This window comes from Myotis myotis, unplaced genomic scaffold (genome assembly GCF_014108235.1).
Source record: "Myotis myotis isolate mMyoMyo1 unplaced genomic scaffold, mMyoMyo1.p scaffold_m19_p_7, whole genome shotgun sequence".
Classification (NCBI taxonomy): Eukaryota; Metazoa; Chordata; class Mammalia; order Chiroptera; family Vespertilionidae; genus Myotis; species Myotis myotis.
Genome location: NW_023416379.1, coordinates 78,442,623 through 78,457,248, shown reverse-complemented (window position 1 = coordinate 78,457,248; position 14,626 = coordinate 78,442,623). Strand labels below are relative to the sequence as shown.

Genomic DNA, 14,626 nt, shown 5'->3' with positions numbered 1-14,626 from the left:
GAAGTAAAAAGATAAGGAGTGTCAATTGCAACTTAATTCGCCTTAGTATTTTTAAAATAAACCATTTCATTTTTATAATTTGTTAAGACTACTGTTTTATGTAATAATTCCTTTACTCAAGATGCAATTTAAACAAGATTTGTACTGTCTTGCCGCTTCCCACCTATATCTTTTGCAAGTCTTTTCCCACTGTGATCCTTAACTCTGACTCCCCAGCACCCTCGGCTTCTCATCAGACAGCTCAGGAGGACACCACACCAAGCAGCTCCCTCCCAAGAAAGTAGCCACTCCTTTGGCCGCTCAGTGTCCAAATCCAGTTTCCGTATCTTCCTTGACTCTATTAGCACCTTGGAGAGGAAATGAAGATTGTTCCCATTTTACGAGAAAGAGAGAGAAGGAGACAGAGAGAGGGGGGGAGAGGGAGAGGGAGAGGGAGAGAATGATGGAGAAGAGGGTCACAATTTGTCAAGCCAGGGACAGCACCTTCTTCAAATCCAACTCGGAGTAGGATGTTAGCCGAAAAGGGTTCCAGCTGGCATTTGACTGCAAGTAACTCTTCAATGGCTGTTTGAATCTGTAGAAAAGAAAAGCTACCAGGAGTTTATACCATGGACATAAAGACCACCCCTGGCTCCCCCGCCTCTCCGTGTTTGAAGGAGGTTCCCACCTGATGGGCTGTGGCATTTGCAGGGATAGGCTGGCTAGAGACATTGTCCCAAGTAAGGAAGAAGTTCCCACTTCCAGACACAGTTAGCATCTAAAAAATCAAGAGTAACAGGACTTACTGACATGTGCTAATCAAGCCACAGAGGTCATCTAAGAACATACTTCTTGGCTTGCTATTTTCTTATTAAAATTTCCATTTTTAAACTATCATCTAGAAATATCTGGAGAACACAAGTGTTATCTCCTAATGAAAACTTGCCTTGGAATAATGTGCACGTCTGTCTCCCAATTTATCTTTGCTACTCCCTCCCTCCACACACACATTGCCCCTGAATGGCTCGCTTTCCTCTCTTCTCCCCAAGCACTCTCTCTCTCTCCCAGGGGCCTGGCAGGCAGAAGCAGCCACATGGCATGTCACACTCTCAGAGGCTTACTCCATCTCGGCTTGGCTTCCAATACATTCCCTGCCAGGTACCTTACACTTTCATTATGGAGTAAGACCTATCATCTTATATCACTTGTTATTTTTAACTGCTTATATCACTTGTGACTTTATTTATTTTCTTGTGGCTATTTATATACATGTGGTGTTATTTTTCCGACGAGAGTGTAAGCTTAAAAAGCAGAGTCCATAGTGACTCATCCTGGTACACCAAAAAGTGAACAACAAAAATACACCAAAATTATTCAACAAAAGTATGGGGCACAACTGAGAGACCCAAAGGCCTTGACCTTTACAAAGTAGACTCAGAAAACACAGCCAATAGGGAAAACATAGTCAAAAGGCTATGAAATCTCGGGTGCACATGCTTTAGCATGCACACGTGGGTGTGGGTGTGGGTGTTCAGAGGACCTCATCTCTTCTCTAAGGAGTAAGTTTCCAAGAGAATATTTATCTGGACCTTAAATTCCTGAAACTAAGTCCATGAATAAAGTCATCTCAATAGCAAGACTTTGCATTTTTTTAAACGTCCTCACAACCCTGTTGGATACATATCCTTTTCTCTGGCAGCAGAGTGGTCATTACAACTCAAATTTTCTGCTCCCAGGTAGTGATCCTCCACTAGGCCCCATTATATCTCTTCCGGAACTCAGGCCCTGACCCTACGTCCATGGGACGGGGAAGGCATGCAGACCTGGATCTCCGGAAGTCTCCGAGCGCGGATTCGGATCTGATGCTTCTCCCGCAGGTAGGTGCTGACCACATCGGGATTCAGCCAGGTGTTGTGGATCTGGACACCAATTCTCATGCCCCCGCTGGGGGCTCTCCCACGCTGCTCTGCCTCCAGGTAGTACCTGGCTCCCCCGAGCAGCTCCAACTTAGGGGACTTCCGTTGCCAGGTGCCTTCATCATTCCCATTCTCCCAGGAGTCAAACCAGTCAGCGGTGCCCACCCTGATGGAGGCCACCTTCACCTGTGCCCCAATAAACATATCACGGTCAGCACTGTGGAGCTTCTGAGTATTTCCTTCTCCAACAGCAAGTGTCTGGTCAGCTATTAACAAGGACCTGAGGACTGGTCTGCCTTTTCCAACTAGTTAGCCAAGCCACAGTGAGGCTTGTGGCTGTTTATGCTTCTGCACCCCTCCTTCCCCCTCTTTTTCTCAATTGAATAGTATTGAGGAGAGGCTGCATGGGCCACCTTTAGAGCAGGAACAGCCAGTCTGAGACCCTGTGTTTAGGTGATGCTGCGGATAAAGCACTACCAAGCCCTTCAAGAAATGTAGAAGGGCTGAAACCGGTTTGGCTCGGTGGATAGAGCATCGGCCTGCGGACTGAAAGGCTCCAGGTTCGATTCCGGTCAAGGGCATGTACCTGGGTTGCGGGCACATCCCCAGTGGGAGATGTGCAGGAGGCAGCTGATCGATGTTTCTAACTCTCTATCTCTCTCCCTTCCTCTCTGTAAAAAATCAATAAAATATATTTTTTAAAAAAAGAAATGCAGAAGGAGTGATCACATCAAAATCTAAAATGTTCCTCTAGCCAACTAGCAATTAATATGCTTAATTTAATAGAAGTATATTAATAACTTGAAAAGAGATCTTTTGGTTCCTTATCAATAGCACTAGTGAATTTGGCTGTTTGTTAAAATAAACTTTTCTTACCCTTCAAAACTGATGGGGAAATTCCTACAGAAGACTGATTATATCCCTACCCAAAATTAGGGGGCAAGGCGCAAACTTTGGAGTAAGAAAAAATTGGGGTTTGAATCCTAAATACAGCTCTTATGATCCCAAGTGGCCCTGGATTGACCATACAATCCTTCTAAATCCCAATTTCCTTATCTGAAAAATAGAAATAAATAGACATAGCTCACAGAAATGCTGTGAAAATTAGAGACAAGGCATATAAAAAATGTAGCATAATGCCCAGCCTACAGTAAGTGCTCAATAAACAGTAGATGCCAACACATTCAACCAAATTTGTTTTCAACAATTAAAGGCATGTCAATTATATCTCAATTAAAAACGTTTCTAATGAACCCCTCCCCCCCATCAAAAAGACTCTATATTTGCCTAATGGTGTGTTACAACTATTTGTAGAACATGAGAGTTTTAGTTTTAGATTTTTTATTTATTTATTTTTTTTATGAGTGAAGGACTGGGGACAGGAAAAGGAAAATGAGAAGAAGGCGAATACCTTGGTCCTAGGATCCTCTGACGGACTGAAATGCAGGGAAGCTTGGCTGTCCGCCTGGATCCAGAAAGTGTAATTATTTGTTTCTGGGGCCACAAAGAATCCACTGAGCCGTGCTCTGTAACGCAGAGGAACACAGGGTCAAGCGAAAGCAACCAAGGCCCGAATCGCTGACCCAGCAAGTAGTTCCGCCTGTACTTTGTTCTTCTTTATGGTAATGAGGAGGAAACACTTGACTTTTGTGCCACGGGATTGGCCACTGTACTCTGGAAACAGCTGTGGCGCCCAACTAGTCTCAATATCTCAACCCATCCTTTCACACCAGCCACAGCTCCCCTGCAGTCACATCCTCTTTGGGAAAGTGGAAGCCCCAGCATCAGGCTGTCTGGAGGCTTTGCTGAGAACCTACCTCACGCAGCAGTGCAGGGTCTGGTCCCTGGTAGGAGTTCAATCAATAGTAAACATTATGCTTATTATTAGAAAGAAAGGGAGATCACTGATCAGGAATTGCTCTGACTTGATCTGGAACCCTTGTTCCTTGTCTCCATCTCTAGCACATTCGTATGTCAGAAGCTATATTAGATCACCCCTCTGGCTGAAGTCACACATTAGCCACCTTACATTCAGTCTGTGCAGCTGTCCGTGTATGGGGATAATCATACATTAGCTAGAATGTTTCCTCCCAAATAATCTTGACTTCTAGATGATACTGTGCATTTCTTTATGAGTAAAGTGATAGACCTGAAATGGCCCAAAATGATAGATATCGAGAGGGACTTCGCTCCATTTCCTCTCCCTCGTGCAGACATTCACTTCCTAGAAACAGGTGTTCGTTTATGTAGGGTTTGACATTCAAGTGTGTCCTTTTATAAACCATATTCCCATGGGGAAAGAGGGACATGTGCCCTAATGTGGCTTAGGTGAATTTAGGGAGAAATTATAGGCCTTGAAGTCAGAAAAATTCAGAACTTGGTTCTGCCACTTGATAATTGTGCAATATTAGAAAAACCACTTTACCTACTGGAGACCACAGTTCCTCATCTGCAAACTAACTCTGAAATACTTCCTCAGTGTTGTGTCTCATGAAGTCATTGATCCTAGAAGGCCTGAGACATGGCAATAACTCAATATGTATCAAGTGAACTGAATGAGAAGATCAGGACACACACGTGGGTACACTGAGGAATTTCAGTGCATGCCGTCTTGCCTTGCTCTTTGGCTGTACATGTGCGTGACAAGGGTGGTCACTCCACAAGGACGAGGACCTTGTTCAAGACCTTCTAACACTCACAGTACTGAATCTAGGTGGTCAGTAAATTGTTTTCAATTGTTTGGGGGTTTACTAATTAGGTAATATTTCACACACAAAACCAAAAGTATTTGCTCTGAGCTTACCAGATACCCCAATACCTGCAAAGAGTCTTTTTTCCCAATTTAAAAGGCTACTGTCCACAGAGAAGAGTCAACTGAACATGTTAGCGATCTTAAATTAGAATACATCAGATTGCAAACAATGTTACAATGTTTAATATATGGATAAGAGAATTATTACACTACCCCAATAAATATCAAGAATATTTTCTGAGCCCAGGCAGCATGGCTCAGTGGTTGAGCGTCAACCTATGAACCAGGAGGTCACAGTTCGATTCCCGGTCAGGGCATTTGCCCAGGTTGCAGGTTTGATCCCTGGTATGGGGGCATGCAGGAGGCAGAAGATCAATGATTCTCTCTCATCATTGATGTTTCTCTCTCCCTCTCCCTTCCTCTCTAAAATCAATAAAAATTATATTTTTAAAGTATATTCTGAAATAGTTTTGAAAATAACTATTTTAAAGGTCCATCAATATAATTAATTTATCAATTAATAAATATTCCAATTCTAAACATTTTTGAATTTTAAAGAAATTAATGACATAAAAGAAGAGTTACTCTCTGGTTTATGGCTCCTCAAAATAGCAGTTAAAGAGACATACCCTATAGGTCGTCTTTTGAGGTGGTTTGACTCTTTCCTTACCACTCCACACACTAACTATAGTTAAAAGGTTTCCTTTGAACATCATTGATGGGCCTCAAAAAGGATAACAAAGATGAATTAGGTGCCATAAAGGACCACAGATTATTGCTACTTTAAAACCGTATATTGGTGGTTAAATGCCTAGTTAGTAAGACTTCCAGGACAACAGAAACTCGATTCTGTTCACAGATTTCCCTCCTACTTGGCTTCTTCAATGTCTGAAATTCCCTGAACAGGAAAAAGCTTTTCATTCCACAACTGAATTAACAATGAGTATGGCCAAATCCTTGGAGGAGCTCACAGAATGGCTCCAACTCACACTCAGGGTCATGACCAGCCTCTCTCAAAAGATAAAGGATAACACAGTGAGGATCCATGCTTCTATATATACATTGGGAGTACATTAAGGAAACAGTGTGTCTAAGAAATTCTCATTTTTTTATACTTTTAAGCCCACTTTGGAGAACCAGAAATTTTGGCAATATCCTTGCAGGGGTTAAAAAGATTCAAAGCCACAATCACATTGCAGTCACTACTACTGAAACAATGTCTCCTAAGGCTCCAGCCTTTGCTCCCTCATATGACCAATGGGCAAATGCTGGCATCTTTCTTCTGCATCATCCGAATGTGAGTTTCATGTCTTAACCACGTACCCGTACCCGCAGCAAATTTTACCCTGCTCTCGCTTAAGTCTCTTAGCCTACTCAACTCAATATGCCAATTAATAGTCATCTCCAAATCAAATTGTAAACTAAGTTGTATCAAGTATGAAATTTATCGATTGTTCAAAATTTAGCATGCACCTGCCCAGCCTGCGTGGCTCAGTGGTTGAGCGTAAACCTATGAACCAGGAGGTCATAGTTCGATTCCCAGTCAGGGTACATGCCCAGGTTGTGGGCTCAATCCCTGGTGTGGGGCATGCAGGAGGCAGTTGATCAATGATTCTCTCTCATCACTGATGTTTCTTTCTCTCTCTCCCTCTTCCTTCCTCTCTGAAATCAATAAAAATATATTTCTTTAAAGTTAGCATGCACCTATAAAAGACCTACAGTACATTAGTATGACCAAAACCAGTAAATAACAATGATCAAACTCTGTTGTGAAATTGGTGGACATTATAAATTTTATCCTGGAAACCTCATAGTTTACTTATCTGTCTCCTAAAGATGCTTTGGACACGGACTCTCACTTTTCCCACAACATACCTGAAAGGTTGCCCTTCCTTTGACCAAAATCCAAATGGAGAACTGGCGTTAGGAACAATCTGCCTCCTGTACCCAGGGGTGGTTTCAGTCAGGTCTAAGCCCTCAGCAGCATCTCCAACCTCAAAAAGAAGCCCCCGGTTGCCTGGAAGACAGGTATACTTCATAAATACCCAAACTGAGGAACTGCTTTACTGCATACAACAGAGTAAAGATGATCCAGGTACTAACTAGAAAGGTGAGTCAACTGAGACCCAGGTGGGAAGGGCATGGGAGAGGTCCTATAGGTGATACTAATGTTCTGCAAAGCAGTAAATATTGCTTGGGGTGGGATTTCGCCTCTTGGAGAGAGGGTGGATGAGGAACGGTAAGGGGAAATACTTTTAGAGGACCAGAGAAGAGTAGGGAGTCTTTTTTAATGAGAGTGTCTGGAGAAGAGGCCCGAGTCCTAGAGAAAATGTAAGCAAGCAAACTGGGGTGGAGTAAAGGGGAAGATGTGATCGTGTACTTGGGACCTGACGGTTGAGGAGTGGATTCAGCATCTTTTAATGTCCAATCCAGCTTGGGAGTTGTATTCCCTGAGATCTTTTTATTCCTCAGAAAATTGGCAACCCTTACATTTTTCTCATGTCATGGCCTCAGTTTGTGAATCTGCACATAAAACAAATCATGTGACATGCAGCTATTAAGAGACATTTTCAATGATGTTGTACTCATTAATTTGTGTTTTATTTTAAGCGAACACTAAGACCAAAGGCCCATGTGTAATCAATATTGGATACAAACTTGGATTGAGGGTAAAGGCTTGGGAATCACATATTTGTGGGTTCAGATGCCAGCTCTGCTGCCTATTAAATGTGCAGCTTTGAGCAAACTGCTTGATGCCTCCATTTTCTCGTGGATGGGGCCAATAATAAATAGAGATAGTGCAGAAAAGACTAATGAAGCTTGAGTTATATGTAAATTATATCTTAATAAAGCTTGGGAGGAAACTTGGTAAATTGACAATTCTGGCCAAAAAAAAAAAAGACTAAGAGTGCTTGAACTATATACACAAAGAGTCTAAAATATACTGAGTACTCAATAAAGGACAGTGACAGTAGTTATTATTTTAAACTACTACTATTACTCCTCATTAATCTTTAAAAGGGGAAATGATAAGGAATAAGTAGAAAAATAAGAGCATATTTTGATATATTCCTTGAGGTTTCTCAACCTCAGCACTTTGGGCTGGATAACTGGGTGTAGGGGGTCCTGTGCATTGAAGGATGTTTAGTGGCACCTCTGGACTCCAGCCACTAGTGGCCAGTAGCAGCACCACCACCTTCCCAGTTGTAACTGCCAGGCATTACCAAACGTCCCCTGCGGACCATTGAGAGCCGCTGCATTACATAATAGTCTGCTCTACTTCCACAGAAGGAACTTCCAAGCATCTTCATAAAGGGCACTGTTGATCCTCAAGAACAGCTGCATTCAGGAAATTATCCTACCATTACCCAAGTAGCTAAGGCAGGAACCCCTCAAAGAGGGGACAATTCTCCATTTCCTGACAAAGGACACATTCTCTCCAGCACCTGCTTCGGTGATTTCCTTGGATGGGAGCTTTCCCTGAGTACAAACTGCAGATCTGGGACGTGGAGAAGGCCCAGCCAAAGCTTTGCATGCATTTTCACACCCAAATGGCCTTTCTTTAGAAAGGTTTCTCCACCTTCTGCCTTCTACCTTCTAAATGCTGAGATCCTGGAAGTGAGTTCACTGCCTGGAGTTTAACCAGGAAGTCAGCCATGCGGGGCAGGCGAGGAATACAGGCGGCAGCTTGCCATTCCGGGCTGTGTAAGACGCCAGCTGCCCCCATCCCTAGCTACACTTGAGCCTCCAGTCCTAATGCTTCCCAGAAAAGTGCCCCAGTTGTGTGCTTTCCATTTGTAGCCATGAGGTGGAAGCTTTAAACAGAGAAGGACAGGGGGATCTTCGCCTTCTTCATTTCTGCCCACTTCAACCATAACTTGGCGGCAATGGCACAGCACAGCCCTACTTTTCAGTCACAGGCAGGTGCCTCAGAGAAGAAACAACCATTTAAGTGCACCCACTGTGCCCCACTCTCTGGCCTGAGCAAGCTCTAATGCTCCCGGATAACAATGACTTGATTGCAGTTATGCTTCTGGGATCGTGGTCTCCACTGAACCCCATTGGCAGTCCATCTGGCTGGGGCCAGGAGTGCAATGTTGATGAGAATCTGAATAAAGCTAAGAGCCACTCTGAGAGGAAAGCCCTGACAGTGGTATCATGGACCCAGAGCTCACTGAGCAACCAGTCAAAAGCTGAGACAGAACGCCAACACTTTCATTCCTACTTCCAAGCCCATCCTGGCTAAAATGTAACCGAAGGTCACTGACCAGCCCTGGTGGCCTCCTTACCTGCCTGCGGAGCAGTGAGCCTTGCACCTTCTTCCAGGGCCCTAGTGGTGCACGCAATCCTCGTGGGAGACACGTGTCTAACATCACATGGAATGCCTGAGGAGAATTTTTAAAATTAGATATACTTATAGGTTAGAGAGATAGATACATAGAATTTGATGGCAAGCCCACAGGACCACACTGAAGTAGCCAGGCTCCTATTCTAAGGCACAGGGCTGAATGTAAATAGTATAGCAAAACTTGTCACCCCCACTGAAGGAGGCCAGGAAAGGGAGAGTACAGGGCAGTAGAGCACAGGGCAGCTTATAAAAATCCGAAAGAAAGCAACGCAGTGCCATCCACTGAGGGTGTACTGACCCCTCAGCTGAGCTTGGGGAACGTGTGACGTGAGAGTGTAAGGGCATTTTCCTGCATCTTGGTGTCACCACCTAGAGGAGCATCCACCTAGCATAACTAAAGGTTCTAGATAGGTTCCACACACGAGTTTGCCATAGGGCATTCCAGAACAATCTGCAGAGCAATTTCCTGCCCACTCCAGCCTGTCCACGCAGAGAGGGCTAAGTAGGGAGAAGGGGAAGGGTTGCCTATTAGTAGGTGCAGACCTTTGTGAAGAGGCAGCTATACGTTTTTCTCTCCCTTCACTCCCAAGATGGGGACACCCGAGGGAATTGCCCATGAATTGTGAGTGTGTCTGAGGACATCCTATTCCTGTTACGTGTAGCAGAGCTACAGGATCATGATCTCAACCAAACACAGGTATAATATGAGAGCGGGGTAGCACGATGAGTCAGAAGAGACAAAGATTGCTTCCCCCATACCCTCTCAATGCCCTAAGAGACACATAATCTCCTACAGCATTTAAAACTGTGAACTATTTTCAGCCATTTCAACTTAGGTACCTGCAATGGTGACCTGGGCAGGGATGTCAAAGAAGTCTCCTGTAATTGTGATGTCTGTTTTTCCCCCAAGGCTCCCAGTTTCTGGAAACACAGACAGTATTTCTGCAAGAGAAAAAAAAAAAAAAGTAAGCTTCCAAATATAGACCAGGATGTGACCCAGATAATAATACAACAGAAACTATCAATAATTTATGTCCTACCGTAACTTTCTAAGACTAAGAAACAGTTGAAATCTTTTCTAGTAACAGTCATTTTAAAATGCAGAAAATAAAAAAGGACTCACACATAATAATATGTATGATAACATATATTATACAGGAGCAATATTTTTTTTTAAATATATATTTTTATTGATTTCAGAGAGGAAGGAAGAGGGAGAGAGAGAGAAACATTAATGATGAGAATCATCGATTGGCTGCCTCCTGCACGTGCCCTACAGGGGATCGAGCCCGCAACACAGGTATTTTCCCTTGACCAGAACCGAACCCGGGACCCTTCAGTTCACAGGCCAACGCTCTATCCACTGAGCCAAACTGGCCAGGGCCGGAATGGATTCTTGGGATGAAACAGGAGCAATATTTGAAAGGAAAGGGAAATGCAGTCACTCAGGCTCTGAGCTAAAATACCTACATACCATGATGCTTTCTTAGGAAATCTCTCTCCCAGCCTCAAGTCACAAAACAGGAGGTTATACTTTATGCAGGAATCACCTTTGGATGCACCATGCAAGGCCTCAGTTTAACCATGAGTCTGAATTTGCTCTAAGCAAAGGAATGGATCACACTGTCTTCAGTATCCTTGCACTCGTCCCCTTACTGCATGTCCCGAACCCATCCCCTCACCTCCCTACCCCCTCACTCCCCGCACTTACCACCTCACACCCATTTTCATGCTGTCTCCTGATTGCTTCAAAACCCTACAAGAACATGTCACATATCCCTAGGAGTTTCACTTTCCCTGATCCTTTGCTCTTCTATGATCAAACTTGGACAGTTCTAAATTTTATTCCCTCAAGGGGAAAGAGGAGCCATGATCTATGATAAATTGAAAGTACCACTTCCAAATATGAATTTTATCAGGGCATCTCCTAGATAACACTTTGGTCCATGAGACAAAGCAGAGGAGATATGTGGGGGCAAAGATGGATCTCCACACTCAAGTATCAAAATTCAACACTAATAACCTCCTTCTTTTCATCTACTATTTTATAATTCTTTTCAACATTCACAGAGCACATATGATGCAGCACAAGGAATATAAAGATGAATACAAAATAGTCCCCATCCTCAAGGAGATCAAAAGAATAAGGAAGGGCAGGTACACAAAAGTATAATTATTATATCTTGGGCTAGTGAAATTAGAGGGAGAATAGGAAAGTGCCCAGGAGAGATTTACGTGAGGGGAGAGGGTATGGTAGAGTAGAAAGTGAATGTTAAAGGACGAATTAGAACTGGCCAGGTGAAGGGGTGCACAGTGAATTTAAGAGTTGCTGGAATGAGAGAGAGAGAGAGAGAGAGAGAGAGAGAGAGGGAGAGGGAGAGAGAGAGAGAGAGAGAGAGAGAGAGAGAGAGAGAGAGAGATGGAGAAACAGACAAGGAAGAGGTCAGAGTATGAGAAGCCTTTGGAGGTGGATGGTAAGCAGGGGAGAGGCATCAGATGTGTGAACGGTGGTGGCTATGCAGAGCATGGATCAGCAGGGACAAATGGCAGGTCAGGGCCCCTTAGGAACTACTGCAGCATGCCAGGCAAGAAATGATGGAATCCTGAATTAAGGCAATGGTTGTAGAGACAGAGTGGATACGTCATATTTAAGAAATATATGGCAGATAAAATTGGTAGAAATTGGTGATTGAATTGATGTGGAGATGAGAGAATCCCAAACTCATCTGCTTCATCAACAATTTATGGAGTTAGAAGGACAAGCACCATCCTGTCCACTTTATAGATGTTTGTTTGGGGTTCAGAAAGGCTAAATGACTTAACCAAACTCAACTAGTAATTTAATGCCAGCGATAAAGGAGGTCAGCCTTGGGCTCTTTGCATAACAGCCTGCTCTGCTATGAGGAAGTTCTGGCCTGAGAGTCCACATCACAAGAAGATATTGGTGCTTGAAATATGAAATAGTTATGTGATCAGAGATACCTGCCAGCCTACCTGATAATCAAGGTTCAATATTGATGGGCCGACTCACAAAAGCTTTTGGGGTGGGTGGCAAGGAGAGTATACTTCCCATAGTATATTAATTACACGCATAAGATTTAGAATTAGACCTGCACTTTCTAGCACTAAGAACTTTGGAAGGAGGGCCCACGGTTCAGTGAGGTGTGAGGGAAGGAGTGAGGAGTATAGCGTGAAGGGACTAGTACCTGAGTATGTCTGATACAGGAAAAGGTCCTGTTTAGCACTGATCAGCCATGCATTCTTATGGACCATTGACCTTTAAAAAAGACAAAATTGTTTTAGATGAATAGAGCATCTGAAATGGCATATTTTTTTTTGATTGGCTGCCTAAAAGGAAGATTGTGAACTAACCTCCAATAATCTTTAGAACAGTTTAAATATCAGCTCCTTTTGATGACTAGAGAATTATACCAACGGGGCAAAGTATTCTGATCTAGACAGTGACTGTATGAGAAGAATAATACCAATTTCACAGAGTATTGAGAGCATGAAATGAAATGATGAATGTGAAAGGGCTTGATATGGAGCTGGCCTATAGGAGATACTCAATGAATATTAGTTTTATTCCTTCCTAACTTAGAGAGAGAGAGACAGAGAGAGACAGAGAATACCCATACTTTGGACTGTGTAGCTGAGAGTAACATGTCACCATCATAACAATGAAATCAACATTATTTAGACAATGTGTTTTTAAGGAAAATACCTGCCAAATTATATAGTGACAGAACATGAGGTAAGTCATGCAGAAAGAAATTTAAAATTTTAATTTATCTCTCCATACCTCTATGAAATTTGTACCCTTCCCATCATGAAATTCCTGAATGGCACAATGTATTTAAAATTTTGTGTACTATCTTAAATTTGCAGTGCTATGAGATTACTCATGAGGTAATTCCCAAAATTCTGACCATCATCACATTAAAATATTTACATTATTTCAAGATGAGTGCAAAGGAATCAATTTTATCTACCCAAATAAAAGAGATCAAGTGGGTACACATGGTTTTATCATTCTATTCTGTTCATGTATGTTTGAAAATTTTTATACAAGGTTAAAGAAAGGAAGCAAGACAAGAGAAAGATAATACAAATGATGATAAATTTGGTTCCTCCCACTTACTTACTTTCCTTTGTTAAATACTGAGAAACTAACATTCTGGGAACCTGTAACAAACAAACAAAAACAGACATTAATACAGGAATCTGCATGAATCACCTGGGCCAGGCCATTGCTGTCATTACCCCAAGGACTCCAGATATCATCAAGCCATGACCCAAACCAGTAATTTCCTCAATGGTGCCCAAAATATACACATCGCATCTCTGCTCCATCAGCAACATCCACCAATAAAAGGAGAAATGTATTAGCGGGTGGCAGGTAAGAGTTCAGGCTTAAAGTCAGACCAACTGAGAAATCCTACTCCACTGATTACTACCTTCACTTTATCACCTTTAAAGTGAAAATAGTTCCACCAATCTCACAGGTTTATTGTGAGGATGATATTAGTTTATATTAAAACTTCTTTACATATGGTTTTTGTTTTGTTTTTATTGTTTTCAGAGAGGAAGGGAGAGGAAGATAGTGATAGAAACAGCAACAATGAGAGAGAATCATAATTGACTGGCCCCTACTAGGGATCGAGTCGGCAACCTAGGCATGTGTCCTGACCGGGAATCGAATCATGACCTCCTGGTTCATAGGTCGATGATCAACCACTGAGCCACACCGACCGGGAATCTATATAGGGTTTGTAGGGAGTTCTCAACAATGGTAGTTACTATTATCATCCTCATGAGAACCAATGCTTGAAGTAGTTTTTTTCCCCATATAGAGAAAGAAATGAATAAGACTTTAAAGCCGATACTTTGCAAACATACCAATATAGTTGCCTTCCACACAGCACTGCAGAGTGCCAAGACCATGGTCTTCCTGAAGGGGGTAGCTAGGGAAAGAACCAAACACCTGAGGTGACAATTCCCAGACAACTCAGTTCAGAAGTTCTAACCCTTTAGTCATAAAAGTAAAGCAATAATAATAATAATAATAATAATAATAATAATAATAGCAAATTAGCCAGAGAAAGTTGGTAGATATTAAAAGCATAACGAAGTCATTGGGACAGATGCTTAGGGCACCACTAACTAGGGTTGTCATCTCATGTGCCACCAGTCAAAAACACAGTGTGAGAGACATTTTACTTACTCCCTCCATTCAGTCCTGTCTTTCCAAAATCTCTTTTATGACAAGGATAGCAAAATTCTTATTTTAAAAAATCTATTAGCAGGAGTGAACTCAAAAAAGTTTGTCCTGGGCAGACAAATTTAAGACACCAGGAAGAAACCACATTATAGAATTTGGCTCTACTAAATGCTATTCCAAAAAGCTACGCCATAGAGTATAATTTTTGTGATGACCTCAAAGGGAGGTTAATCCATTTAGTCTAGAGCAGTGGTTCTCAACCTTCTGGCCTTTTAAATACAGTTCCTCATGTTGTGACCCAACCATAAAATTATTTTCGTTGCTACTTCATAACTGTAATGTTGCTACGGTTATGAATCATAATGTAAATATCTGATATGCAGGATGGTCTTAGGCAACCCCTGTGAAAG

The 14,626-nt window shown here is 42.4% G+C and overlaps 1 protein-coding gene across 4 annotated transcripts in view; it reads right to left on the bottom strand.

The window, feature by feature from the left end:
* Positions 1-14,626, bottom strand: part of PKHD1 (PKHD1 ciliary IPT domain containing fibrocystin/polyductin) — a 401,585-nt gene that overhangs the window by 366,006 nt on the left and 20,953 nt on the right. For all 4 annotated transcript variants that reach the window (XM_036317771.1, XM_036317772.1, XM_036317773.1 and 1 more), the window contains exons 9-18: positions 13,895-13,959; positions 13,141-13,180; positions 12,202-12,272; positions 9,836-9,937; positions 8,937-9,032; positions 6,523-6,664; positions 3,307-3,421; positions 1,803-2,081; positions 668-757; positions 484-574 (exon numbers count right to left, since the gene is read on the bottom strand). In XM_036317771.1, the coding sequence (XP_036173664.1) occupies positions 484-574; positions 668-757; positions 1,803-2,081; positions 3,307-3,421; positions 6,523-6,664; positions 8,937-9,032; positions 9,836-9,937; positions 12,202-12,272; positions 13,141-13,180; positions 13,895-13,959 (1,091 nt within the window). The remainder of the gene's footprint in view (positions 1-483; positions 575-667; positions 758-1,802; positions 2,082-3,306; positions 3,422-6,522; positions 6,665-8,936; positions 9,033-9,835; positions 9,938-12,201; positions 12,273-13,140; positions 13,181-13,894; positions 13,960-14,626) is intronic.